The 27841-nt window shown below is 51.7% G+C and overlaps 1 protein-coding gene and 1 pseudogene across 4 annotated transcripts in view; one reads left to right on the top strand and one right to left on the bottom strand.

Annotated features, from left to right (window-relative positions):
- SULF2 (sulfatase 2) overlaps nt 1–27841 on the top strand; it is a 102223-nt gene that overhangs the window by 55121 nt on the left and 19261 nt on the right. For all 3 annotated transcript variants that reach the window (XM_080685557.1, XM_080685556.1, XM_080685555.1), the window contains exons 4-5: nt 17792–17943; nt 20990–21159. In XM_080685557.1, the coding sequence (XP_080541683.1) occupies nt 17792–17943; nt 20990–21159 (322 nt within the window). The remainder of the gene's footprint in view (nt 1–17791; nt 17944–20989; nt 21160–27841) is intronic.
- Nucleotides 26050–27530, bottom strand: LOC308255810 (ribosomal L1 domain-containing protein 1-like; annotated as a pseudogene). The gene has a single exon. The product of its transcript is annotated as a ribosomal L1 domain-containing protein 1-like (transcript).

Below are 27841 nucleotides of genomic sequence, written 5' to 3'. Positions count from 1 at the left end.
GGCCCAACATGGTAGCCACTGGGAGTTTTTTAACTTTAGTTAAAAATATATGAAATTTGCCCAGCTGGAGTGGCTCGGGTGGCTGAGTGTCATCTGTGCACCGGAAGGATGGCCAGTCCGATTCCTGGTCGCATGCCTGGGTTGCAGGTTTAATCCCCGTTTGGGGCACATATGGAAGGTCACTGATGAGTGTTTCTCTCTCACATCGATGTTTCTTTCAGCCTTCCTCTATCTCCCTTCCTCTCTCTACACATGTCCTCGGATGAGGGTTAATAAAAATAAAAAAAAATTAAAAAGTAAAAAAATGAATACATGAAAACAAAATATATATATCATATTTAAAATTCCATTTCGCAGCCGCACTCGCCGTGTTTCAGGTGCCCCAAAGCATGTGTGGGTGCCAGACTGACTGGTGCAGACAGGGAACGACCCCATCATTGCCTGAAGTTCTGTTGGACAGCCTTGGCATAAAATGTAATTCAAGCAAAATCTTTTCTAGAGGCGGGTGCCCAAACCTTCGAGAATGTAATAATAAAATAAAAACGGTAATAAAAATGCAAGTTGTTGTCGAGCGTTTACCATTCTCAGACCTTGCGCCAGGCGCTCTCACAAGCCTAGGAGGTGGGTGCACCCCCTTCTTATCTCAGTGTTACCCCCTCGGGCCCGAGCACGGGGATCTAGTTTTTCACCCCACTTCTCCAAGCCATCCCAGTCATCGCCAGGCCATCGTGGGTCAGGGTTTCTGAGTCAGGCTGTCACACAGGAGCACTGCACCCTGAGGCCTGCAGGTGCCACCTGTCCACAGACAGGTCCCGTTCTCTAGCATACAGCACACCCCTCCTCGCCAGCAAGGCATTGTCAGCAAACCCTGTGAGCCCTTTCAGGGTCCTTCTGTGCTGTCCAGAGAGAGGTCAGAGCAGAGGGTGAGAGGGCTTTCAGCAAAGGAAGGGAAACGGGGCACCCCATGTATCAGTCTTCCCAAGGCTGAGGAGGGCGTCGCGCTCTGCCATGCCTGTGGGAACCCTGTCTATCCGGGAGCCAGTGCATAGAGGGTCCTGGTGGGGCAGAGGGCAAAGCCAGATGTGCCCCTTGGATGATGAATGGGCCCGAGTTGTCAGGTCTTCTGATTTGTCTAAAGTGCGATATGCAGCTTTTTATGTGAAATTGCCTGGTTTCCAAATGTGGACTATCGGCTCTACTTTTTAAAAATAAATAAAATACCAGGCAGGCCCAAAGTAAACATACCTGTGGCATAGATTTGGCCCACAAGCCACCCACCAGTTTGCAAACTTTTTTCTAACCAGGTGGTTCTCAAGGGAGCACACCGCCCCCTAGCGGTTAAAATCTATGAAAGCATTTCTGGTGGTTACAAAGGTTGGGGATGCTGCTGGCTTCCAGGGGGCAAGGACCAGGGACCTTTGATGCCCTGCTCTGCACTGAGAGCCCCACCTGGTCCCATATTGCCTAGTATTCCACATGGCTTCAGAGTTTTCTATTGGCTCATTATTTGATCCGGTAGAAATGTTGTCTGAGCCTTGACCCTAAGTACAGCTTCTATATATATAAAAGCCAAAGCGACCTGTATGACGGAACGACAGGAACAACCGGTCGCTATGACGTGTACTGACCACCAGGGGGCAGACGCTCAACGCAGGAGCTGCCCCCTGGTGGTCGGTGCACTCCCACAGCGGGAGTGCCGCTCAGCCAGAAGCCGGGCTCACGACTGGCGAGCACGGCGGCTGCCTGCAGCTGCCTGCAGCTTCGCACACTGCTACATCCCCCGAGGGGTCCTGGATTGCGAGAGGGCGTATGCACCGTATAAACACTAAAGGTTTTTTGCAATTTTAATATGGCCTGAGTTTTTTTAGGAATGTAAGTGATAAGTTAATGGAGAAAATATTTTTTTATTGTTGACATTATTATAAATGTCCCCCATTTCCCCCCCTCCTTTTTGCCCACCTCCACCCAGCCCCCTCCATCCCTTCCCTGCCCTTCACCACTCTGTTGTCTGTCATGGGTTATGCATATGTGTTCTTTGTCTAATCTCTTCGCCTCTTTTTATCCAGTGCCCCCCATTCTCCTCGCCTCTGATCTCTCTCAGTCTGTTCCACGTATCCATGTATCTGGTTCTATTTTGTTCGTTATTTTGTTCATTAGATTCCACATATGAGTGAGATCACATGGTACTTGTCTTCTCTGACTGGCTTATTTCACTTAGCATAATACCCTCCAGGTCCATCCATGCTGTCCAAAGGGTAAGATTCCGTTGTGTAAATGCACCATCTACTGATGGGCCCTTGGGCAGTTTCTAGATCTCAGCTATTGTGCTGCTATGAACATGGGGGTGCATACATTCTTTCTGACTGGTGTTTTGGGATTCTTAGGATATATTCCCAAAAGTGGAATTGCTGGGTCAAAAGGCAATTCTGTTTTTATTTTGAGGAAACGCCATAATGTTTTCCACAGTGGCTGCACCAGAGAAAATATTATATTTGAATACAAAACCCTTCCAAGAGTTACTCCCTGTTGCTGAAAATGAGGAGCTGATGGCAGAGCCACCCAAAGCATTTGAATTGCAGATGCCGCAGGCCCACCCAGGCTGCGCCCGTGGCTGTCACACTCCCAGTGAATCTGCGTCTAGGTGACGGCATCTGCCTGCTTCGTCGCGTCTCCTTGATGGATGTGCTCGGGAGTTCACACTGAAATTTGTCTTTGTTATAAATTGCCTTCCTTTTATTCTTCTTAGGGATCACAGTTAGGGCATTGTATTGATTTTTTTTTTTTTTTGAAATGATGTGCATAGGTAGCGTTTGTCACCTATAAATTTCCTTTCAGGAAAATAAGGGAGCATTACACAATATTTGTCATAGAAATGGGACATCAGTCTAATGGCGTTGAGAACAGCTCTTTGAAGGATCGGCTTAGTGTCTGATTCCTCCAAGGCAATAATTAAATAGCCATTGATTGACAATCTCCCCAGGCCCTGTTCTGAGGGTCTGTTATGGGTTCTCTCCCCCTCCCCTGTCCATCCTTCTGGACAAAACCACTCTTTAAAGGGGCAAACAGGTTTTCAGATACAACTCATCCTGATGTTGACTCAGCAGGCGAAAAAACTGTCCCTGGTGCTGCCTACCCCCCTGCCACTAATTGAGTTTCCAGGAAATAGATGGGCCCTGGTCCTCATTTCCTGGAGCTGCATGGAGTGGGTGGCTAAGGCCAACATTTAATTAGAGGCCCAAGCAGCCCGCTTCCATACCTCTGACACACAGGTTACAAGGCCCTGGGCCTCAAGATTATCTACAGCCCAGCCTTCCTCCATAGCAATGACCTTGACAAAAAAAGGAGGGCCAAACACAGGTGCTTGTGAAGGGAAGTGGCAAGCGGAGCCCTCAGCCTTCCCTCTGGTTATTTGCTGGTCCCTGTGTCTCCCCCAGGCAATTAGCCAGTCCTCCCCTCCTCCCAGGAGCCAGAAGCAACTTTGAAAAAATGGAAATCTAATCATGTCCCTCCCGGCTTACAACCCTCTACTGCCGCCTACTGCTTTTAGAATAAACTCATAGATTCTTGCCTGGGCTGCCAAGGCCTGGCACCTCTCTGCCCACATCTCCTACCTCTCTCCATCCCTTTCTGACAACACCTGACCTCTTTGCTGTTCCTTAAACATTCCAAGGTCGAACCTGCACAGGCCCTTTGCATTTGTTGTCTCTGCCTAAAGCACTGCTCACACAGTTTGTTTCTTGTCACCATTGACCTTCCATCTCCAGCATCCCTTCTGCATCAATTAGCTGTCCCCACCCCCGTCACTGTCTACCATGATTCTGTTTTATGCTCCTCGAAGGACTTATTACCCCCTTGAAATTATCTCATGTGTTTTGAACTTACTTCTTGCCTGTTCTGTTCACTGCTATATCACCAGCCCCAAGAACAGTGCCTGGCAGGTATTGGGTACTCAGTAAAGATTTGAATGAATGGATGACTCTTAGGCCTTAGGCTTGAAGTAAGCAGAAAAGGAGAACAAAATGGAATTTGGATTACTATTTCACTTGTCCAGCATTAAAAAATCCAATTGAAATTAGTTCAGGCAAACTTAGCTGAGTCCCAGTGCTCAGACATTTTCATCAGAAACCTGTCTTTCTGCTTATTGAACGTTCTTTCATTTGGGTTGGCTTTATTCTGAGGAGGTTCTCCTTTGTGATGTTAAGATGGTCCCCACAGGTCCCATCTCACCAGTGTCTTGACCCTGGCTGAAAGAGAGGGCATCTTTCCAGTGCTCCAGCAAAAGTCTCAGGGGCGGCTTTCATTGGCTCAGCTAGGATCATGTGTCCCTCCATTCACACAAGCCAGGGGAGATGAACATCCTGGTTAGTCAGGCCCAGATCATATGCCTCACCCAGTATCTGGGAGATAGAAACAACCTCACCTGAGTAAGTAAGACAGAGAGAGAAGAAAAGTTGGTTCCCTCAGACGGCAGTTTCCAAAAGACAGGAAAATGGATGCTGGGCCAAAAAGTAAAACAGATGTCTACTGCAGAAACCCAAATCCAGCTTCCTCCTCAAAGGGCAAGTGCGAGGAGGGCATTCCTCCCAGCCCCCACCCTCCTCATTTGCTTCCCCACAGGTTTCTGTTCAGCTAGATCCCGTCTCTGTTATCCAGAACTTTCCACAGCATTGATTTATCACTTTGTGCAGCAATTTGCATTTGCTGTCTTTTCAGAAGAAAGAGATTCATGTTGTAACCTTGCAAGCAGCCCAAAGTTAAAAGGATCCAGTTACAGAATATCAGAGGTGCCCCCGCCCTCGGAGCTTTGGGGCTCTGGGTTTATTTAATGCATTTCTTCCCGGCCTTGCTTCCTCAGCCAATTTGTCTGCCAAAAAACAAAGACTTCAGCCCTGTGGCATTTCACATCTAATATTTATGGTGTTCTAGAGTTTGCAAAAGCACTTCCTTTTCATTTATCACTTGTTCCTCCGGAGACCCCAGCTCCACCCCCAGAAAGTTAGTGGATTGTTCTCTCCTGCCCAAGCCAGGGGCCCCAAAAGCCAAATGACAGATGGTGAAGGTCTCACCACTCGGGCGCTTCTACTGGCAGCAGGGGTGGGATTGAAACTGGGCCTGGACCAGCTCAGCTGCTACCCTGTACCACCTGGGACCAAATCTGGGTCTTGCAAAATGGCAGCCGACAGCCTTGAGTCCAGCCCTCAGCCCAATAATATTCTCTTTGGGTTACAGGGTGTTTTTTAAAATCTGGAAATGTCACCAAAAAATACACATTCCAAGCTTTTCTTAAAAAAAAAAAAAAAGATGATGATGATGGTGATGATGATGACCTTGCCAATAGAGGCCACATTCCTGAATGGTAGGGGTCAGCTGACTATAGCCCATAGGAATCTGTCTCCTGTTTTTATAAATAAAGTTTTATTGGAATGTAGCAATGGCCGTTTCTTTACCTATGATCTGGGACTGCTTTCGCTCTACAGTGGCAGAGTTGGATAATTTCAACAGAGACCATGTGGCTGCAGAGCTGGCAATGTTCACAAGCTGACCCATTGCAGAAAAGGTCTGCTGACCCCTACCAGAGGGCGTGCCTGTGCACAGCTGCCCCCAGTATTTTCTGTAATGTCGGTACCGCTGAGGGCTCTTCGGTCCCCAAATAATAGTGGTTTAGACATGACAGATGCTTATTTCTGTCTCATTTGACAACTTGGGCATTAACAGCCCAGAGACGGTCCGGCACACGCAGTGTTGGCATTCGGGCTCCTTCTGTGATATTGGGGACCTGCCCTCGTCCTGAATAACTGACCACGTTCACTTCCAGCCAGCAGGAAGTAGAAGATAAGGGAGGCCCATTCACTGCCTGTAGGGGTGTTCGCGGAACACACCACTCTCACCCATGGCTGTGGCAGAAGTTGGCCATGGCCACGTCCAGCTGTCAGGGGGGCTGAGGAGGGAACGTCCACTCAACAGCCTTGGGCACAGCCCATGGCCTGTCACTGGCAGGGCCCGAATCTCCATGCACCACACACCTCACCTTCTCCTCTTATTGGCCCATTTCAGTCATGTATAGGGTCACCTGAATCTTGTTTGCATGGATGTGCCCTGTTGTAAATGATGTATCTTCTCCCCTGGGGGTGGAGGAGAGGGAAGAAAGGGAACTGATGAAGCCCAGGGGCAGAGGAGCTGCAGGCGAGGAACCATACAGAATGTGTCCCTTTTCACACCAACTGGCGAATGGAAAGTGATTGGACTGAATGGGCCCCAGAACTCGTGCTCAAAACACTGGGATCAGCAGTAGTTGAGATGCACTTTGGAGCTCTAATGCCCCGTGGGGTCTGTGGTCCGTGTTCTTGCTCATCCTGGGGAGGGATCACCATTGACCGGAGCAGCATAGCTCCCAGTCGATCCTGCCATGTTCCTGGAAACCTTCCCGCCTCTGCCTTCACTCGGTTCTCCTCCCACCCCACCTGCACCTCCTCCCCAGTCCTCACGGCTGGTGTCCCTTCATCCTGACCCTCCTCTGGAGCCCAGATCCAGGCCCTCTTCTCCAGCTCGACTCATTCCCTGACGGGGGTTTGTGGGACCGCCGTAGCATCTGGTGAAGGCTACGTTTCCTTTTCAGAATTATTTTCAAATTAAATACGCAGAAGGAAATACACAGAATTACAAAGGAGGCCAGTTGTATCCAGATACACTCATCTAAATGCATTATAAATGGGATCCGTGTGCTTCTTTACACGGTGAATTAACATGGTTATTTGGCTGATCATCGATGAGTCTGAGAACTTGCACGATTTCGAAGGAGTGCCGGTTTAATGATATTTCAAGATGTCCGTGTTAACTGTGATGTGATATGAAAATATCTGTGACTTCTGTTGGTGACCATGGCATAGATACTAGTGTTTATGTGACCTGTTGCCTTCCTTCATTATTGAAGGAGATGCTGGTTAGAGGGTCACGAAAACAAAGATGCAGTCTCCCAGTCAAGTCCATGGACCACGGATTAAGAACCACTTCCTTACTTGGTTTCATTCAGTTCCATGGCATTAAACGCCAGCTAAGTGCTGACAAATCCCAAATTTCTACCCTCAGCCCAGACCTCTCCCCTGAACCTGGGCGCATATCTCCCCCCTGTCTTCACCTTGATGTCTAAACAGCACCTCTAGGTTAGCGCATCTTTCCTCAAGCTCTTTTATCTCCTCCCCCACACACCTGCCCCCTCTACGGTACCCCTTGCTGAGATGATGGTGGATCTGTCCCTGTTGCTCAGCTGAAAACCTCCAAATCATCCTTGACTCCCTCCTTCCCCCACCACATCGACTGCATTAGCAAATCCTGCTGTTCCACCTTCAAAAATAGCCTGAAACCAGCCGAGCCCTCTGCCCCACCTGGTTAGAGCCCCCAGTCTCTCCCGCAGGCAGTTACTGTGAGAGCCTCCAGGGCTTCAGGCCCTTGCTTCCTGCTGCTCTCATCCCTGGAATGTAAGCTCTGTGAGGGTGCGGTTTCTGTCTGTTTACTCACTTACTCTGTTTTGTTCAGTGATGTCCTCAGTGCCTGGCCATGCCTGGTACATAGCAGTGTGCTTCTCAAGCTTACTGAATGGAAGATTTCGTGAATCAATGAACAGATAACATCTCAATAAATAATGTTCCAGTAAAAGCAGTCATTAACGTTTGGGGCACAGTTTCCCTACGTTTCCTCATTGAATCCTCCCCAACAACTCTGTCAGGTAGGCATGTTATTATGCCCATTTTATAGTTGGGAGAACTGAACAGTTAGGTAGAGATAGCGTAATTTATTTATTTTTCGTTTCAGGTGTATAACCCAGTGATTGAACATTGTAGAACTAAGTGATCACCCCGATAAGTCTACTCCCCATGTGATACCATACATAGTTGTTATAATATTATCGTCTATATTTCCGTGCTGCATTTCACACCCCCTTGGCTGTTCTTGATTTAAACCCAAGCTGTCAGCTCCAGAACCCTCACCCTCACCCCTGACTGCCTTCCAGGATAAAAATCATCCCTGGAACCCCTCACTTCCAAAAAGATTGATCTTGGTGTGGTGTCTGTGGTTCCTTCCCATGCTGAAGCTTTGGGAAAGGCAAGGAGCTCGGGCTCTGGGAATAGCCGTCCCTCCACAGCCCACGGCCAGATGAGCCTGGAAGGCTGGGGCACAGATGAAACCTCCGTGTGGGACCTAGACAGACCCCGGGGTTTGAGGCTCAGCTCAGCCACTCACCAGCTATGGGACATGGGGCAGAAAGGGACCTCGCCTCTCCGTGCCTTGGTTTCTCAACTATAAAATGGGGACAAAATAGTATCTACCTCATTGGGTTGTTGTGGGACATCATCCTACTCCACCCCAGTGGTTCTCAAAGTGGGACCCCAGGATTCCTGGACCCCACACTGTTTTCATGGCAATACCAAGACGTTCTTTGCCTTTTCACCCCTTTTTTTCTTCCAGGTGCAGTGTTTTCTAGAGCGTACATAACACACCACAGTTATCTTAAACGGGTTTTGAAACACTCCTCCCCTTTCCACGTGCCAGTCTGTGAGGCTGGATTTTTAATGAAACGTGACCAAAACAACACTGCAACAGATTGAATGCGGTAGCAGGTCTGAGAACCCAGCTGTCCTCTGTTAACCTGCACATTAAAGAGATTTGTAAAACTGTGAGCCAGTACAGCCCTCCTCACTGATCTTATTTCGTTTGGGGAACCTACATGGTGGGGCAAAAGTAGGTTTGCAGTTTATGAGTACGTGAAACACAATTTATTCTTGTATTTTTACTTTAATTATTATTTTCCATATGAACAACGATAAACCTACTTTTGCCCCACTCTAGAACCACGATGGTATCTATTCATTGATTCATTAATTCACTGATTCAGTTACGCAATAACCATTAGACGCACACTGCTCATAGGCCAGGCATGGTTCTCAGTACATTTAATTTTTTTTAAATGTATACTGCACAAGTGGGTTATTCCTATGTTTAAGTGTGTTAACGTGTCTTAAATATCTCAGTTTTCATTTCTGATACTAGAGGCCCAGTGCACAAAATTCATGTACGGGGCGGGGCGGGGGGGTCCCTCAGCCCGGCCTGCACCCTCTCCAATCTGGGACCCCTCGAAGGATGTCCTACTGCCAGTTTACAGTGATCGGGCCTAAACCGGCAGTCAGACATCCCTCTCGCAATCCAGGACTGCTGGCTCCTAACTGCTCACCTGCCTGCCTGCCTGCCTGATTGCCCCTAACTACTCTGCCTGCCAGCCTGCTCACCCCCAAATGCCCCCCACCACCAGCCTGATCACCCTCAACTGCCCTCCGTGCCAGTGTGCTCGCCCCCAACTGCCCCCCCCCCACTGGCCTGCTCGCCCTCACCTTCCCTCCCTGCTGGCCTGCTCGGCCCCAACTGCCCCCCTGCTGACCTGCTCACTCCAAACTGCCCCCCCCACTGTCCTGATCACCCCCAACTGGCCCCCCTGCTGGTCTGCTTACCCGCAATGGCCTCGCCACCCACCAGCCTGATCACCCACAACTGCCGTCCCATCCTGGCCTGATCACCCACAACTGCCCTCCCCTCTTGGCTTCTAACCACCTCTACTCCAGCCCCAGCACCATGGCTTTGTCCAGAAGAACATCCGGAAGGTCTCCTGGAAGGTCTCCAAGTCTAATTAGCATATTACCCTTTTATTGGTATAGATAGAGGCCTTGCACGGGTGGGGGCCAGCTGGTTTGCCCTGTATGGTGTCCCGGATCAGGGTGGGAGTTCCCTTGGGGCATAGGGTGGCCTGGGCGAGGGGCCTATGGTGGTTTGCAGGCCGGCCACACCCCCATGGGGTAAGGGTCCCCACTGGGGGGTGTGGCCAGCCTGGGTGAGGGGCTGATGGCTGTTTGCAGGCTGGCCAAGCCCCCCAGTGGGGACCCTCACCCCATGGGAGTGTGACCAGCCTGGGTGAGGAACTGAGGGCTGTTTTCAGGCTGGCCACGCACCCCGGCGATCCAGGCTCCCAGCTCCTCCTTTTTTTCTTTTCTTTTTTTTTTTTCTTTCAGTGCCTCCTTGAGCGGAGGCCAGGGCCAACTGGAAGCAGGTATCTGGGATTTATTTATCTTCTATAATTGAAACTTTGAGCGGAGGCCAGGGCCAGCCAGGGTGGTGGGAAGCTTGGCTTCCTCCATCGCTGGGGGCAACCCAAGCCTCCCACTCGCTCCAGCTCCGTGGCTGCCGCCATCTTTGTTGGGCTAATTTGCATACTCGCTCCTGATTGGCTGATGGGTGTAGCGGAGTGATGGTCAATTTGCATGTTTCTCTTTTATTAGTGTAGATGCTGTTACTAGGTGCACCCGACACAAACAAAGCTCTTTGGGGTCTTGAGTACTTGTGAAGAGTCTAAAGGGACCCGGATCCCAGACGTATGGGAACCACTGCTGTTAACTAACACCGGCCTCGGGCCCTTGTTCCGTTTTTGCAAAGTGCACACAGCAAAGTCCTATCCCCTGTGGGTTAAACAGATCCAGATGCAGCCTACCAGGTGCCACAAAGCCACGCAGGAGGACAGCAGTTTCACATTCTACCTGTTCTTTCACCAAAGACAGTGTGCCCTGAGTGTTCCCCCAGCCAGACGTGACCCCGCGGGCCTCCCATCCCTGGCTGTTCATTGGTTCAGTCATTGACTCATCTATCCCGCAAACATCTGTTGAGGACCTACTGCTTGCCAAGCCCTGTTCTAGATACAGGGGCGGCGGGAACAAGGCACACAGAAGCCTCTGCCCTCAGGAGCTGGTGGTCTAGCTGGGCAGGCAGGTGCTGGAAACCGGAAGACGGACACATTTGTCAGGTGGTGCTAAACACTGGAGAGAAACAGGAGAAGAGGGAGAGTCGGGCGGGGAGGCCATTTTAATAGGATGGGTAGGCACGTAACCCAACAAGGTAGCATTTGAGCAGATATGTGGGGAAGGTGAGGAAGCAGTCCATGACAGTATCTGAGGGAGATGGTTCCTTCAGAGGGACAGCAAGGGCTAAGGCCCGGGGGCAGAAATGAGCTTCAGGGGCTGGGAAGGAGGCCACTGCGGCTGGCGCAGCACGGACCAGCGCAAAGCAGGGGAGCGAGGCCAGGTCAGGGGCAAAAGGTGGGTCACCTGGGACCTTGCAGGCCACCACGAGGACTCCGGATTTAAGCTCAAGTGTGATGCAGAGCTACTGAAAGGTTTTGAGCAACGCTGTGGCTTGGGATTTAACAAAATCTTTCTGGACACTTGAGGGCAGGAGGACCAGGGAGGAAGCTCCTGCAAGGTTCAGTGAGAGAAGGTGGTGGCTTGGACCAGGCTGGTCACGGTGAGATGTGCTAAGTGCTAGCCTGAGTGTGTTCTGAGGGTAGAGCTGCTATGACATGTCATCAGTGGACGTGATGGGGGAGGGAGGTATGGCCGAGCCCGTGGCAGCCACAGGAAGGCTGGGAGAAGCAGGTTCACGGGGACCGATCCGGAGTCCAGTTTGAAATGCCGATTTGGCTTCAGGATGAATGGAGCTGAAGAAGAACACTCAGTTTGTAACAGTCCAAACGATACCCGGAAATGGCAGAACGTGTGGAAGAGGCACCCAGACGGTGAGGCTTTAAAAGGTGCCACGAAGGGCAGAGACCTCTCCTGTCTGTCCGGACTCCTGGCTGTGAAACGAGCCGTCACCTCGGGGGAGCTGGGCTCTCGGCGCCCCACTCCGCGCTGCGCTGACCTTTCCGAATTGCTTAGGCAAACACTGTTTATTGTCGTTGGCCCTGCTCTGCGCTCCGGCCCCTCTGCTAATAGCCGAGTGTCACGCTCAGCCGATTTCTTTGCGCAGCATAAACATCCCTCCCGAGCTCATTACTGCGGTCTCAGAGGGGCCGTGTCGTTTTCTCAGCCGGCGTCACATCTGGTTTCTAACAACCATTTTCCTTTCTCCAGAGACTCGCGTTTTCCTCCCCTCCCTGGAAAAGGAAAGCCGGCTATATTTGGAAACGTACAGTTCTTTCCCTTTCTTTCCCTCGGCATTCTTACTCTGTGCCAGACGCGATCTCATTCGTCACTGCTCCCATTTTACAGGTGAAGTCACTGAGGCACAGTGAGCAGCAGGGCTCGGACCCTGGCTCTCTGACTCTGGAAACCCCATTGAATGGGTTTGGCAGGAGGGTCTTGGGTCCAGAAGGTTCCTTCTCGCCATTTGGGGGTGACTAGGTTATGAAAAGTCAGAGGGAAGGCACGTGGAAGGCAAAGTCTAGGTGGCATCCATTTCCATTTTGAGCAAGGAAATGAGGATGAAACAGCAAGATGCGTTTCTCTCTCTCTCTCCAGACTCCATCACATTGATGGCCTTGCCTCTTTCATTTAGATTTTCAATCACCAGATCTGAGGGTTCCAGCTTTTGAGCGACTGTCACATCAGGGGCTCTTACAAAACTCCAACCCCTTTTTCCACCTGTGAGTTTCCTAGCTCAGGATTCAAAGTCCCAGGGTAGAGTGTGATTGGCTGAGCTCAGTCACACACACACACACACCCTGTGGGTGGAGAAGAGCACTTTGACTGACAGGACCTTTGTATTTGGGAGGAAACGGGTGCAGTGGGTGTGATTTTTTTAGAAATTACCTGAAAGAAAGTGTTTATGTGTCTGTCTGTGTATCTGTATATTCATGCATGTGTATATATTGGTATATTAGCTCCAAAATGTGGGGGAAATTGCCAAATCAAAATGAATAAGTATTCAATGCAACATTTATATGTAAGTAGAAATCATGAAATATAGCATGATTCAACCAGTCAGCTCTGGAATATTTCAGCTCTTGGTTATCTATCGATTATCTCTATGCAGGATGTGGGTGGAGAAGGCGTGGGATGAGTGTGTGCTGAGAGACGCCAATGTTCTTAAAACAGCCTTATTCACAGTTCCACCCAGATGGCCCTGGGGGAGAGACAGCTCCCCTGTAAGGCGCTGGGTGCCGCTGGCCCCGTTGGCTGCCCCTTGAGGGGCACTTAGGCTGTGCCAGGCACTGATTCGCGGTGCTTCCTCCACTTTACATCACAGCAGGCAGTGGCTTGCTGTCATGTTGCCCTCGGAGGCTCAGAGGGGTGAGGGCCCTTGCCTGGGGTCCCCTGGGTAGGAGGTGGCAGACCAGGGTTCAAACCCAGATAGTCTGGCCCTAACCGGTTTGGCTCAGTGGATAGAGCGTCGGCCTGCGGACTGAAAGGTCCCAGGTTTGATTCCGGTCAAGGGCATGTACCTTGGTTGCGGGCACATCCCCCGTGGGAGGTGTGCAGGAGGCAGCTGATCGATGCTTCTCTCTCATCGATGTTTCTAACTCTCTATCCCTCTCCCTTCCTCTCTGTAAAAAATCAATAAAATATATTAAAAAAAAAAAAAAACCCAGATAGTCTGGCTTCAGACATGCTGTCGGCCGCTCTCCCACATCACCTCTGCTCCCCAGGGGAAGGGGAACGGCTGCCCGCAGGTGCCAAACACAGTGTCCCCCACACTGGCCCAGCCTGTTCACCAGCACCGAGAAATGAGCCTGGCATTCTTGTAGAGTCCAGTTGCCAAAACCCTCCATCTCCCTCCTCCCATATCCAACATGATCCTCTGTCTATCTGCCTCCTGTGTCAGGACTGCCTCCTCTCAGTCCCCGGCCGCAGCAAGACACAGCTTTTACCGACCACAAATGCGATTATTATGAGGCAATTTCAGTTAGATTCAGGGCTGGGGGAGAGAACAGAAGGGCCTGGCTCTCCCCTCAGACTCTGAATGGTTCCCCGCAGCACTTAACTCAGACAGATGGGAGCGCAGTGGCCAGGAGGGAAGCAGCTCACAGCTTTCCAACCAAGAGCGTCCTGCACGGGCCTGCAGGACCAGGAGGGAGTCTTTCGAAAGGATTTAGGGGTTAATCCCCTCAGAGCGGGGAGGAGGAGAGGGAGTGGCTAGAAAGGGGACCCATTGGTGACAGTGAAACTGTAGCCCTGAGTGGGCAGCCGTTCACAAACATTGTTCTCATAACCACCCCACGAGGTAAGTCCTGTTATTATCCCCCATTTTAAAAAGGGATAAACTGAGGTGTCCAGAGATTCAACGACTCGACTCGCCCACGAAGGAACGCGCAGCTTGCCATGTTGTGAAATACCTCCAAGGGCCCCTTTAAAATGGAAAGTGTTTTTGCCAGCGTCACTTCCTCTGGGATTCCCCGTCATTTTCATCACAGCCACTTGTCCTCATTTATGTCGATGATTAAGTTCGCCTTCGACGACGTTCCGCTGGCCGCTTACCTAGAGTTTCCCGCGAGCGAGTGTCCTCATTCCCATGGGCGGCTCCATTTCTCCTCAACTGCAGGACGTGCGACTCCGGTCTCCGTTTCAGCATCCTGACTTCTGGCTTTTGTGCTGCACTTTGATCTCTGTGGCCAGTTCTCTCCTCTGAAAATCCACTTCTGCGAAGCCGTCTCGTAGCTGTATCCCTGGGAGACAAGGAGGCCTTGCTGCCTGTGCGTGAACTGAACAGCACGTGGTGTGCCTGGCTGGCTTTGCAAGAAGCGCCGCGATTGGCCGCTGATCACGATGCCCATGTGTTACGTACACGTCGCTCTGTGGCTGCAGAGCCAGTTGCGAAGGGTGTACTTTACGTCATCACAGTGAACCTACGGTGGTGGCCACGTGGGAACCGTGCTGTGGGGAACTGGTCTTGAACTGAACTGTGCAACCTGACGTGTGCACATCAGAACCTGCAAAGTGAGGGCGGCCTGGAATGGGCTGCTCCTCTTCCTGTCGTCATTGCCGTCCGCTCTGTGGTGTCATTCCTTCGCACGGTGGAGCCCCTCCCAGCCCTGGCCCTGTTCAGAGTCTGCTTCCTCTCTCTCTCTCTCTCTCTCTCTCTCTCTCTCTCTCTCTCTCTCTCTCTCTCTCTCTCCAGCTCTCACCTCTGCACTGTCTTCCATGTAGCTTCAAACTCAGACTCTCCCCTCTTAGTGGCAAGATGATCCCAAGCAGCAGCAAGCCCTATGAAGAATGTCTCTCTGCCAGCAGCTCTTTAAAAATCTGCTGAGGGGCTGAGTCTCATTGGCCCACCTTGGGTCACATGCCTGTGGTGAACCAATGGCAGTAGTCAGGGGAATGTGGTGCTCTGATTGGTCAGGCTGAATTAAGATCAGCACATGTGTACGTAAGAAGTGATGGTTCCCAGAGGATCACAGTCAGGACCAGGCAGGCCAAACAAAAGTCTCCACAGCCAGGTGTAAATGCCCCCCCCCCCCCGCCCCAGTGCCTGGCACCCAGTACCTGCTCCCCCCGTCTTTTCCTTTGATGCCAGCCCTGCTTCCCAGGGGCAGCCGGCAGCCAGCACATTGTCAGTGGCCTTTGCTGGCTGGGCCAGGCATTTCATTCCTCTTAAGCTGCCTGCCAAGTTGCTCCACCCCCCACGCCAGCCCCCAGTTCGCTCTTCCTTCGGCACCATCCTCACAGGGAAAGCTCAGTGACATCAGCCACGACACGGACTGTATTCTTCCTCTTGATTTTCATTCCTGCTCACTCTCCTGGCTCTGTCCCCGCCCGCAGCCCTGGGGCCCACACTGATTTGCTTGTCCCACCTCATCTGGTGCCAGAATAACCATTTTAAAAACTGCCTTGGGGAAATCTAATCAAATGAGAACAAAATCTAATTTGGCACTAAAAGCTTGTGACTGAAGCCCTGTTTGCTAGGGCCTTGTGGGGCCTGAATAATAAACTCTTTCTGGGTTTTTTCAGGGTTGAGGGTTGGAGAGAAGGGAGAGATGTGAAAGAGGAGATTCTAGCAGAGGAAACAGCTCCGGACACTTTGACACCCATGGCATTGGACGATAATAGGCCGGGGTGGGCTTCCGAAGGTACCCCACTTCCCACCCCCAAGAAAGCGTTATCTCACCAGCCAGGCCAAGGAGTTAAGCTTATTAGCATTCCACACTGCACACTTATCAGAAAGACCTTGGCCCAAATCTTCAGGAACAAACCAGTAGATTCCAAGCCAGGGACGTGGGAGTCCTGGGGGAGAACTCAGCAAGCCCTGTCTCCAGGGCTGCGTTCACAACAGTGAGGTTCTGCGCTTCTTACATTCTCGTGCCCCTGGGTTCCTTCCGGAATATGTCAAAAGCTGCGGCCTGTTCCCAGGAAGATGGACAGAGTGCCAAGTCGGGCGTGTAATATTTCAGAGGACGTGTGCTCCGCTTTAAGTATCCCCATCATGCTTCCTGTTGCTTCTCGTGTGGAGTCCAGGGCCCTGCCCCACCGGCCCCACCACCTATAACGTCATCCCCTTTCTCCCTCCCTCCCTCCCTCCCTCCCTCCCTCCCTCGCCTCCTGGGATTCTTCCCATGCCCCAAGCTTCCTCCTGCCTCAGGACCTTTGCCCTTGCTGTTGCCTCTGCCGGAAGCAGTTTTCCTTGTTTTCCTGTATTCGCTCTGACTCATGTTCATCATCCCTCCCAGAGGCCTCCCCTGACCACCTGGCCCAGTGGTGCCTCCAGGGGTCCATCTCTGCCTCTGTCACTTTGTCACGTCGTCATCCTTTATTTTCTTTCTTCTTTTTAACATGTTGTTGTTTCCTTCAGAGAGGGAGAGAGAAACATCAATGATGAGAGAATCATGGATCAGCTGCCTCCTGCACGCCCCCCACTGGAGATTGAGCCTGACATCTGGGCATGTGCCCTGATGGGGACTTGAACCATGACCTCCTGGATCATAGGTTGATGCTCAACCACTGAGCCACCCCGGCCGGGCTATTTTCTTCATTGCTGTTCTCACCAGCAACACCATCTTTATTTGTCACAGCCCTCTACTTAGACGTCAGCCCCGTGAGGGCAAGGATCCTGTTGGGCTCACTCACTGCTGTGTTTCCAGGCCTAGGACGACTCCTGGCATTCCATGGGTGTTTAGTAAATAGCTGTTAAATGGATATATTGATTTTTACCATGTCTGGGCACACAGTCTCTGTTGTTCACTTAGTATTTTTCTCTCAACTGTTTCATTCTTTTTACTTCCTATATTTCAAAGGCAAACGTTTACATCACCACCGTGAACAGAAAGTGACAGGGATCTGTGAGGGGTCTTATTAAATTTCACCTTCTTCCTTGTTGAAGTTCTGAACCCGTTGAAAATAAAACTTAGGAGTCGGCAAATGGAAGCCAAAATGGCACTTGGATGAATCTGACGCAGGCGAGGCTGGAGGGCGTGGGCCTCTTTCTGAGGGCCGTGGTGAAGGAACGCAGTTCTGTTGAGTAAATACCCAGGATTTGAACTGCAGGAGGAATAAATATGGTCAAGGCTAGCCAACGCCACCAAACCGTCCTTCCGGCAGTGGGACCAGCTTACACACCTGCCCGCAGTACATGCAAGTTCCCGTTGCTCTGCATCCCCGCCAACACTTGTTGTTGTCCATTTCTTAACCTTAGCTACTCTAAAGCTGTCCATGCATCGTTACTCTGAAATTATCCCTCTCCACAATGTCTTGCTTTTACTGCCTTCGTTAAAAATCATTTTTAAAGACACCTTTGATTCTATGGTAAAATATTTTAATTTGTTGGTAACTATTTCAGAATAATTGGTTTTCTCTGTTGTCCTGTATATTCTGTTTTATGCACATAAAAAATGTTCAGAAGGGGGCACAGACATCACTCGCTCCCTTCGGGCCCCAGGCTCCGAGGACGGGGCTGTTTTCAGGCCTGGAGCGCAGGAAGGGGGGCGGTGCCTAGGTGAGGCTTTGCTCACTGCTCTCTCACGTGGCCTCCTGTCCCTCCTCCCCTCCAGCTTTCTTCGGGAAGTACCTGAATGAGTACAATGGCTCCTACGTGCCACCGGGCTGGAAGGAGTGGGTCGGCCTCCTTAAAAACTCCCGCTTTTATAACTACACGCTCTGTCGGAACGGGATGAAGGAGAAGCATGGCTCTGACTACTCCAAGGTAAGCTCTGCAGCCACCGCACTGTTCTGCCCGCGCCCTCCAGGACGATGCAGGGAGTCACACCTGCAGTCCGTGGACTTGGGTTCAGAGCCCAGTCTTGATGTGTGTTATGTGCCTTTGGCTGTGCTGCCTGCTCCGAAGAGCCTCAGTTCCCAAATCTGGGAAATGGTCCCTTGCATCATTAATAACGTGTACCTGCGATGGCCCAGGAGCTGTGCGGGGTGTTTCATGTGTATCTCTAATCTTCACAACAATCACATAAGGTGAGTGGACTAGTTGAATTTGATTACATTATTCATTTGTTCCCTCAAGAACTATTTATTGAGAGCCTTCTCTGTGCCAGGCTCTGTGCCAGGTGCTGGGTATCCAAGGGTGAGCCACACCACAGTATAGAAACACACGTGTGTGTGTGTGCGCACGCGCATGTACATACACAAACACAATAGCCATGTCTCCTATTTTGTCATCCCCAGGACTAGCTATTTCAACCATACCTAGCTGGCCGGTTATTACAACGACCTGAAAATCTTTGCTAGTGCTTTCCTGCCCTGAATTTATCCAAGTCTTACCTACCTTCTCTTCCAGGAAGTCTTCCTGGATTGCCCTAAATGGCAGGATTTACCCTTTCTTGAACCAGACTGTCCTCTTTCAGTTGTTGGTGACAGGTAACTCAGAAGGGCTCAGTTAAAGAGGAAACATACTGAATGGATCCAGCAGTAATAGCATTGGACAGAGCCGGAGCCAGGGGCCCCAGCATCTCCAGGCAGTGGTTTCTCTCCCCTCTAAGCTCTCTCTTCTTCTCTTCGACCCCATTCACAGATGGACGCTCTCGCTCCCCTCCTAGTAGCAATACAGCCGTCCTCTCAGCCTCCTGCCCAGCTGCAAGCGTGGGAGTCTCCCTCCCAGGATTCCCACAGTCTCATTGCATCCCATTGGCTCTGGCTCAGGCCTGTAGTTCCAGAACCAAACAGTGATGGTGGGTTATGATGGATCCTCAGCCCTTCTCCCACCCACCCCACTGGCCGGAGGCAGCAAGCCAAGCTGGTGGCCCCCTGGATCTCACTGCGTCTCTGGATTCATCCTCAGGGGCACTGACTGTTGACTTCCTGTTGGGGTCCGACCTCTCCTTTTCACCCACGAGCTTTGCACCATTTTTAGATCCACGGTTGGTTGCCTTTGTCATTCCAGGGCTTTCTAACACCTTTAGATCACGTTCCACAACTAGACCAGCACTTCTCCGATCGATGTAGCATCAGTTTGATGTAACAGCTTCTGCAGGCCCCTTACAAAACCCCCTTGTGCTCCTCAGATTAATCACAAAAAGGATTCAAGGAAAAGCACCTCAAGTGGCCAGTGGCTGCCCCGCTTCGCTCGTTTCTCACAGTCCCCGTTAGCGCTTGGAGGACTGCCCTTCAGGGTCCCTCCTCGGTGCCTGCGAAGGTCGGGTTTGGCTTCTCCCACCGCTCTGCCTTCCTCCCTTCTTCCCGCAAAGATGGGGTCTCCCTGGTTTGGGGCTTTCTCCTAACAGTGTGTCCGGACAGCGCTCCAGCTCGGGGACTGCCGGTCAGCTGCCTCTCATGTCTGCGCAGCCCGCACAGCAGGACCACAGTGTGTGCCCTTAGTCGCCTTCCCTTCACTGCGCACTGCTTGATCGACGACCCTTCGGTGGCTGGCCTTGTGCGCGGGTGTAGTGCAGGTGTCCCTGCGGGCACCTGTCTGCGGACACCGGGGAGGGGGGGGGGTGTCTATCACACAGTCCAACTCGGGGGTCAAAGGTGAAGCCGTTGAGTCACGTTTTTTTCCCTCTCAAATAGTATCCCTTTTTGAAAGTGACCATTTTGGACAGAGCTGCTTCCTAGGAAGCAGTGGGCAAATTTCATGAACTCAGTACCTTCCAGAGAGATCGGCTAAAGATCAGCTAAAGGCCAAGTTCAAGAAGTGTTGAGACGCATCGCACCTCCTTGGCCGAGCTTGGAAGGCCCCCGTCACTGTGCCTCCAGCTCTTCTCTCCTGCCACCCAGGACCGAAGCGGGTCTCACTGCGCATGCCTCAGAGCTGCTCCCGGGCGCATCCCTGCATTGCCCCTGCCCATCCTCTTTCTGTTCTCACACACGAGGCGAGCTCGTTCCTGCCTCTGAGCCCTCGCATTGGCTGTTCCCTCTGCCTGGAACTCTTCCCTAGATCAGGTTCTCAATCCTGGCTGCACATTGGAACCCCCCGGGAAGCTTTTAAAAAGTCCGATGTCCAGGCTGAACAATTGAACCAGAAACTCTGGGAGTGGGCTCCGGCATCGGTAAAGCTCCCCTAAGGATTCCAGCAGCTCAGGTGAACCCCGATGATAGAGATCTTCCCAGGCCTGTCTCCTTCTCATCACTCAGGTCTCAGCTCCGATGCCACCTCCTCAGAGAGGCCCTCCTGGACTGCCCCAGCTAACGTGTGCCCCTCCACCCCAGCCCCCAGTTACTCATTGGCCTATCTTGTCTTACTTCTGTCATCTGTCACTCCCTGTCACTGCCTTGGTTCTTTGTTTACTTGCTCATCTGCTCCTACCTGCAGTCCTCCAGAAATGCTGGGAAGACTCAGGCTAGGGAGGCCTGGTCGCAACATTGCCCCGTGTGTGACGTTGCGTCACATAACTTCTCCGTGCTTTCATTTCCTGTTCTGGAAAACAGGGCTCGCGTCACACACGCTTCCTGTGGATGTATAAGAATTCAACAGGCGAATCCAAGGAAACACGGCGGCTCCTGGCACGCCACAGCACTCCGTGCAATGAGCTGTTACTGTTTCAATAGCTGTCACGAGTGAAGGACAAATTGCAGTTTCTCGCCCATCCTCCCTAAGCGTCTCTCCATTGTGCACAGCACCATTTGACTTCCCTGGTTTTTGCTGACATATTACCTGTCTGCTCCCGAGACGGTCAGCCCCCTAGGGCAGTGGCCGACTAGTTTGGCTCTGCTGTGTCCCGGTGCCCAGCACGGTGCCTGGCACACAGCGGGTGCTCAGTATGCATATTGGGCTCCTCATGCGTTCTCCCGTGTCTCCCCAGGATTACCTGACAGACCTCATCACCAACGACAGCGTGAGCTTCTTCCGCACGTCCAAGAAGATGTACCCGCACAGGCCCGTCCTCATGGTCATCAGCCACGCAGCCCCCCACGGCCCCGAGGACTCAGCCCCCCAGTACTCACGCCTCTTCCCCAACGCGTCCCAGCACATGTAAGCAGCACCTGCCGCAGGGCCCTGGCGGGTGGGCGGTGGGAGGGCCACCGTCATGAACGGCAGGGACAGGCTGGGCTGACGACCCAGGAACCCGCTCTCTGCAGGGAAAGTGGGACTCACATCCAAAGTGGCAGGCTGTCAGCTTGGGACCCACGTCCTCCCACGGCAGGTCTGTGGCTAGAACTGCACTTCAGTGGAACGGGTTTCCTTTGTAATCCTGTCCATTTCAAAACCTCCTTTGGGGAAGGGGTCCATAGCTTCGTCGGACTTGCAGTGTCTCCGCCGCCTTTATTTATTTTTTTTTTTATATATTTTATTGATTTTTTTACAGAGAGGAAGGGAGAGGGATAGAGAGCTAGAAACATCGATGAGAGAGAAACATCGATCAGCTGCCTCCTGCACACCCCCCACTGGGGATGTGCCCGCAACCAAGGTACATGCCCTTGACCGGAATCGAACCCGGGACCCTTGAGTCCACAGGCCAACACTCTATCCACTGAGCCAAACGGGTCAGGGCATCCGCCGCCTTTATTGAGCATCGGCCACGTGGCAGGCTCGATGCTGAGCCTTTAACGCACCAAGTCACTGCATCTTCACAGGGAGCCTTGATATGTCAGTTAACAAATTCCCCTGAAATCCAGCACCTCCAGCCGGTGTGCTGGCTCACAGAGTCTGGGAGTCAGGTGACGGGGTGGCCTTTGGGGAGGTTCTGGCTCAGGCTCCACTCAGTTCTGATGAGGGGGCTGCAGCGCCTGAGGCTGCCTGGGTCACCCCCATGGCGGCTCCTCGACCGCCCCTCACGGCAGAGCAGCAGGGCTTCCTCCGGAGAAACAGGTGGATGGGGAGGTGGTGGGGCGGCTGAGGTGGACGTCGGCGTCTCATGACCTAATCTCAGGTGGCACCGTCACTCTGCCACAGGCTGTGACCACAGACACGCTCCTGCCGTGTGACTGCCAGGAAGGGGGCGTGGAGGGCTCTCTTGGAGGCTGTGTCTCAGTCACAGGTGGTGTCCCATCTTGTAGGCCAGGAACCAGAGGCACAGAGAGGTGAGGTCACTTCCCTCAGGTGGCCCAGCTGGTCAGTGGCAGCGGCAGGACCCACACCCAGCCCCCACTCCCACCTCCCACCTCTCGCTCACCCTCCCGTCCTCCTCCCTCCAGCTGGCCAGCAATCCTCCTGCCTCAGGCCACCTCCCACTTAGCGGAGACACGCAGCAGCCCTCGCTGTGACATTGGGCGACATGGACAGGGCATGTTGCTGTTTCATGTTCCCTGCACTCAGAATGCGTGGCTCCCCTCGGGCCCTCTGTAGCTGCTTTCCGACAGCACCCAGAGGCAGTCAGGGGTGTGGGAACCCAGAGGTGTGGGAATCTCTGTCCCCTGGGCTCTGGGGAGGAGGGTTTGATAGGGGATGAGCTGCCCTCATCCCTAGAGGGCAGCACTGCCTCCCCAGCACACTCCACCCACCCCACTCACCGCTCTCCTTGGCAGGAGGGGCATGTGGCCAGCTCAGTCCCACCTAAGGGAGAAGCCGTGGGATGGGAGGGTCCACTTTGCTTCTGTGGCTTCTCCTTTAAAGGTGCTGGCAGCTCCCCTTCCCGCCCCCCAGCAGCCCTGGTGTTGAGGAGATTGTTTGACATTGCCTGCTCATTTATTTTCCCTTTGAAATGAAAATCACAGAAATTGAACATGAGCAGCGCCTGCTATGACTTACCCAGAGAACCCCCTCGCCTTATTAGGGGTGTGTTTGGAAGGCTCTCTTATCTCTGGGGTATAATCATTCCTAAAACAAAACCAGAAAGTTCTGCAGCTGGATGTTTAGTTATGAGTGTCGGGCGGTAGGGGGATAGAGCCCTGCAGGTTGGGTCGGAGTTCCAGACCTTCCCACCAGGAGGCGCCGCAGACTCCCATTGAGCCTGGGGGCTGAGAAACGCTCTTGCTGCCATGTTGTCCCCCTTCCCTCCCAAGCACAGCCGCAAAGGTACAAACAGATATGCACACACGGACACAACACATACAAAATGTGAGCACACAAACACAGATACAGATCAGACACAAATACACATGCAAAGATACAGACACACAGTTACACAGGTGCACACACAAACCTGTACACACAAACACACAAAGATACACAGACGCATACAGACACAGACAGATACAAACACGAAGACACAGAAGCACACAGTTAAAGATCTGCACAGGGATACAGATACAGACACACAAAGACAGATACCCAACGGACTCACACACACAAACATGCGAAGACAAAGAGATACCACCATCAGGCATGCACACACAGAAACGCAAACACGCACACAGGTGCACGCACACAGACACCAGCCCCCGAGCTGTGTTTCAAGTGTGGCCTCTGGTTGTGGGTTCATGGGCCTCCTTTTCTAACCCATGGGAGCCAGGCTGGCTCCCAGCCTGGGCGGGGGGGGGGGGGGGGGGGGGAGGGGCTGCAGGGCAGTCACCCTCCCACCGCCCCCAGCAGAGGGGGGCCCCTCCCTGAGGCCCCGCTCTGCACACCCAGGCATTCCTGGGATTCTCGGGGAGGTGAGGGTGGCAGCTCCGTGCAGTAGCCGCTGGGTCTCTGAGGGAGCCTGGACTCTGCTGGCCTGGCGGGCCCGGGCTCTGCAGCCTCTGCTTCAGAGAAAGGGCTTTGGATTCAGCCTCCACAGACTCCCGACAAACGCCCCTCGCTGGTCTCCAGGACAGACACCAGCCTGATAGATTCAGGGCAGGAGGGGGGTGATTGCTCAAAACTGCCTCCCGGAATGCGGCCCCAGGGGCCTGCGGGGACGGTTTCCCACACGCCCAGCAGCTCTGAGAGCGGCTCTGTGCAGCCCCGGCCGCCTTCCTCCAGCTCCTTGGAGGGTGGAGGGGAGCTTGTTCCTGGGAATGTTCTACACGCAGGTCAGGCCCCAGGCTAGCCCGCAGGGGCGCAGCCGCGCTCCTCATCAAAGGGGCCTTGGGCCGGGTTGGATTTAGCGGCAGGAGACGGGCCAGGAGCTGAAAGGGAAGTCCAGCGGGAATCTGGAGCCTGTGACTCACCCGCTCTGCATAGCAACCGGCTCCACAATGTCAGGCCGCCCAGCGCAGCGCTGTTCCCTCTGCCCCAGCACATCCTGATGTGCAGGGGGCTGTCCATCGATCTGGTGTGGTGGTGTGGTCTGTGGGGAAGGGAGCTCAGTTTCTGACCAGACCTGTTTGCCTTCCCCCACTCTACCCCCCAGCAACACTTTGCCCCTTAATTGCCATTTTGAAAAGCCTTTTGTCTTCAAGCCCTGGAAACTCAACCTTCGTGCACAACTTTGCCTGGGGAGGGGCATGATCTGGGAGGACTGAGTGCCCTCAGTTCAAGGGACACCCACTGTGTGTGGGGTTTACATAGAGCACTCTCTCAATGGCCCCACCTGGAATACCCATGTGTGGGTGGGGTTTTCAGCAGCTCAGATCCTGGGGAGAGGTGAGGGGAGGGGAGGGGGAGGTCTAGGTCTGGGACAGAGGAATATATTACTGGAATCATCTGCAAACTTCGAGGCCCCAGACCGAACAGGCCTGGGTGTCTGTGCTGCCTAATCCCTATGGGAATTTCTTTTTTTTTTCTTCTTTTTTTAATATTTTGTGTTGCTTCTAATTTTTTATTTTGAATCTTTGCACATAAATTTGTTTTAAAGAAGCCATCTATCATCTATCTCTTCTCAAGTACATGCTTGATAAATATATATTTTAAAGTTTGAATATTGTGTATATTTCCTTGCTGTTGTTTTTTCTTTATTGATTAAGGTATTACATATGTGTCCTTATCTCCCCATTGCCCCCCCCAACCCCCCACTCATGCCCTCACCCCCCTGGTGTCTGTGTCCATTGGTTAGGCTTATATGCATGCATACAAGTCCTTTGGTTGATCTCTCCCCCTTACCCCCCCCCCTCCCCTACATTCCCTCTGAGGTTTGACGGTCTGATGGATGCTTCTCTGTCTCTGGATCTGTTTTTGTTCATCAGTTTATGTTGTTCATTATGTTCCACAAATGAGTGAGATCATGTGATATTTATCTTTCTCTGACTGACTTATTTCGCTTAGCATAATGCTCTCCAGTTCCATCCATGCTGTTATAAATGGTAAGAATTCCTTATTTTTACAGCAGCGTAGTATTCCATTGTGTAGATGTACCACAGTTTTTTAATCCATCTGCTGATGGGCACTTAGGCTGTTTCCAAATTTTAGCTATGGTGAATTGTGCTGCTATGAACATAGGGGTGCATATATCCTTTCTGATTGGTGTTTCTGGTTTCTTGGGATATATTCCTAGGAGTGGGATTACTGGGTCAAATGGGAGCTCCATTTTTAGTTTTTTGAGGAAACTCCATACTGTTCTCCACAGTGGCTGCACCAGTCTGCATTCCCACCAGCAGTGCAAGAGGGTTCCTTTTTCTCTGCATCCTCGCCAGCACTTGTCGTCTGTTGATTTGTTGATGGTAGCCATTCTGACAGGTGTGAGATGGTACTGCATTGTTGTTTTGATTTGCATCTCTCGGATAATTAGTGACTTTGAGCATGTTTTCATATGTCTCTTGGCCTTCTGTATGGAAGTGTCTATTTAGGTCCCTTGCCCATTTTTTTTTTTTTTTTTTTACGGAATAGTTTACTCAGAAGCAAATGTTACACTTTAATAAAAGCACTGTCATTTCTATTAGCTAATACATGAAAGAACAATTTAAAAAATGGATTCAAACTACTGGTTCTTATACCCACGATACATCAGAATCACTTGTGAGGTTTTAAGCAGGTCTCACTCTCGGAGAAGGTTGTGACAGGGGTCAGCACCTGGGTATTTTTCAAAAGCTTTCCAGGCAGCTCCGATGTTTCCTCCTGGTCAAGTCACTGAATTGAGGTCAGCTGGGGCACTTTGGGTTTGGGGGGCCGTGGTTTGGGGGTGTGGGAAGCTTCTTTTGCAGATTTATTAGCTGTAGTGAAGAACTTGGCCTCTGGCTTTTTGGGCGCCTGTTTTGGGTCTTTTTTCCCCAAAGGAGAGTTTCTTTGCTTCTCCACTTCTTCTTTGACTCTTGGCTTCTTCCCTGGCCTTTACCTGGGGTCTTGGGCTCCGGTGCTTTCGGCATCTCCGAAGCCGGAAAGGCCTTTCTCTCCTTCCCACGAGGTGGGTTGGAACTCGGACTCTTTACTGCAGACTCCTCTCCTGTGGCGTGTTTTTGCACGTCTACGTTTTCTTTGGCAGGAGTTTCTCCTACTGGGACCAGTAATGGAATTTCTTCTTCAGATTCAACGTGCACTTTATTTTGGGCTTTTATTCTGCAGGTCTCTTTCTTCTCGGGCTGAGGGGTCTCTTTCTTCTGGGGTCCAGGGCCCTTCACTGGAGAACCACAAGTTTTGGGGGCTGTCTCCTCTGTAGGGAGGGCTGATGGAGACTTTCTGCCCTGTTTCGTAGGCTTTGTTTCTTTTCTTCTCCTTTTGTTTCTTTTTATGCTCTTTTTGTTTTTGTAATTTCTTTGCTTCTTGTTTCTTCAGACTAGAAATGTTCACTCCTTCAGCTTCATCCCAACTGCTGACAAATGAAGAAAAGATAGGAAGGGCAACTGATCTCTTCAGTTTTCACGTACAAGAGTTTCACACTCTCCCACTTCTCTGGCAATTTCTGTGAAAGCTTTTTCGTGACAGCAACCGTGTTCTGGGTGATGTGCTGAACCCGCATTCCAGTGTGACCAATGCGGATAGTGCTGCAAGAACCACTTTTAGAGATGTTTAAGACAGTCCACCTATTGAGGAGTTGATCTCTTTGGAAAGATTCTTGGCTTTAAGATTTACAGGTATTGGAACTTCCTTTCTCTTATGGAAATGTCTCCCGAGGTGTGAGGGTAAGAGCCCCCGGATTCTTGCATCAGAAAGGAACAAGTCGAAACTACCCAGGAGGCGGAGCGTGGCCTCATAGGCTTTATACTCCCTTTTTAAAGTTCGGAGGGGGATCATCTGAGAAATGGTTTTTATTCCATGCTTGTTTAGAAGCTTCTTATAAAAATGTTCTGTCTTTTCAGGAGTTACATTGGGTTCGTCCTTAGTAAATAAACAGGTATCTGCTAAATCTGACCGAATACCATGAGGCAAGGACAGTCTGACCCTCAGTTCTTTACTTGGAATTTTCCACAATAGCACCATTAAAAAGAAATTTTCATTCTCATTCAAAAGCAATCCATTCGCGTTTTTCCTGGACCTGGAATGTGCCAACAGAGCTTCCACCGCCTTTCTGGTCTGCTTTTTATCCAGCTGCTCCAGTGCGGCCGGGTTGCTGAGGTCGAGGCTGGAGTTGTGGTTGAGGCTGCGGGTGGGGTTGAAGCGGAGACCTCCATTTTTTTTCCGCTGCTGCGTGCAAACTGGCATGCAGACTCGCGTGCAGAACCGCACAACTCCCTTGCCCATTTTTTGATTGGTTTATCTTATCTCTTGTTAAGTTGTATGAGTTCCCTGTAAATGTTAGAGATTAAACCCTTATCGGTGATAACATTGGCAAATATCTTCTCCCAGTGGGAATTTCTTGGCTGAAGTTTTGCTCAAAGTAAGGGTCCACAGTCAGGCCTGGGGGCGGGGGGCGGGGCAGGGAGGGTGTCTGATAACAGCTTGTTGGCCCACCTGACCCGCTCCTGGAGCTCCACCTCTGGCC

The sequence above is a fragment of the Plecotus auritus genome, assembly GCF_963455305.1.
Source record: "Plecotus auritus genome assembly, chromosome: 8".
Taxonomy (NCBI): Eukaryota; Metazoa; Chordata; class Mammalia; order Chiroptera; family Vespertilionidae; genus Plecotus; species Plecotus auritus.
This window is presented reverse-complemented; position numbering and strand designations above follow the sequence as displayed.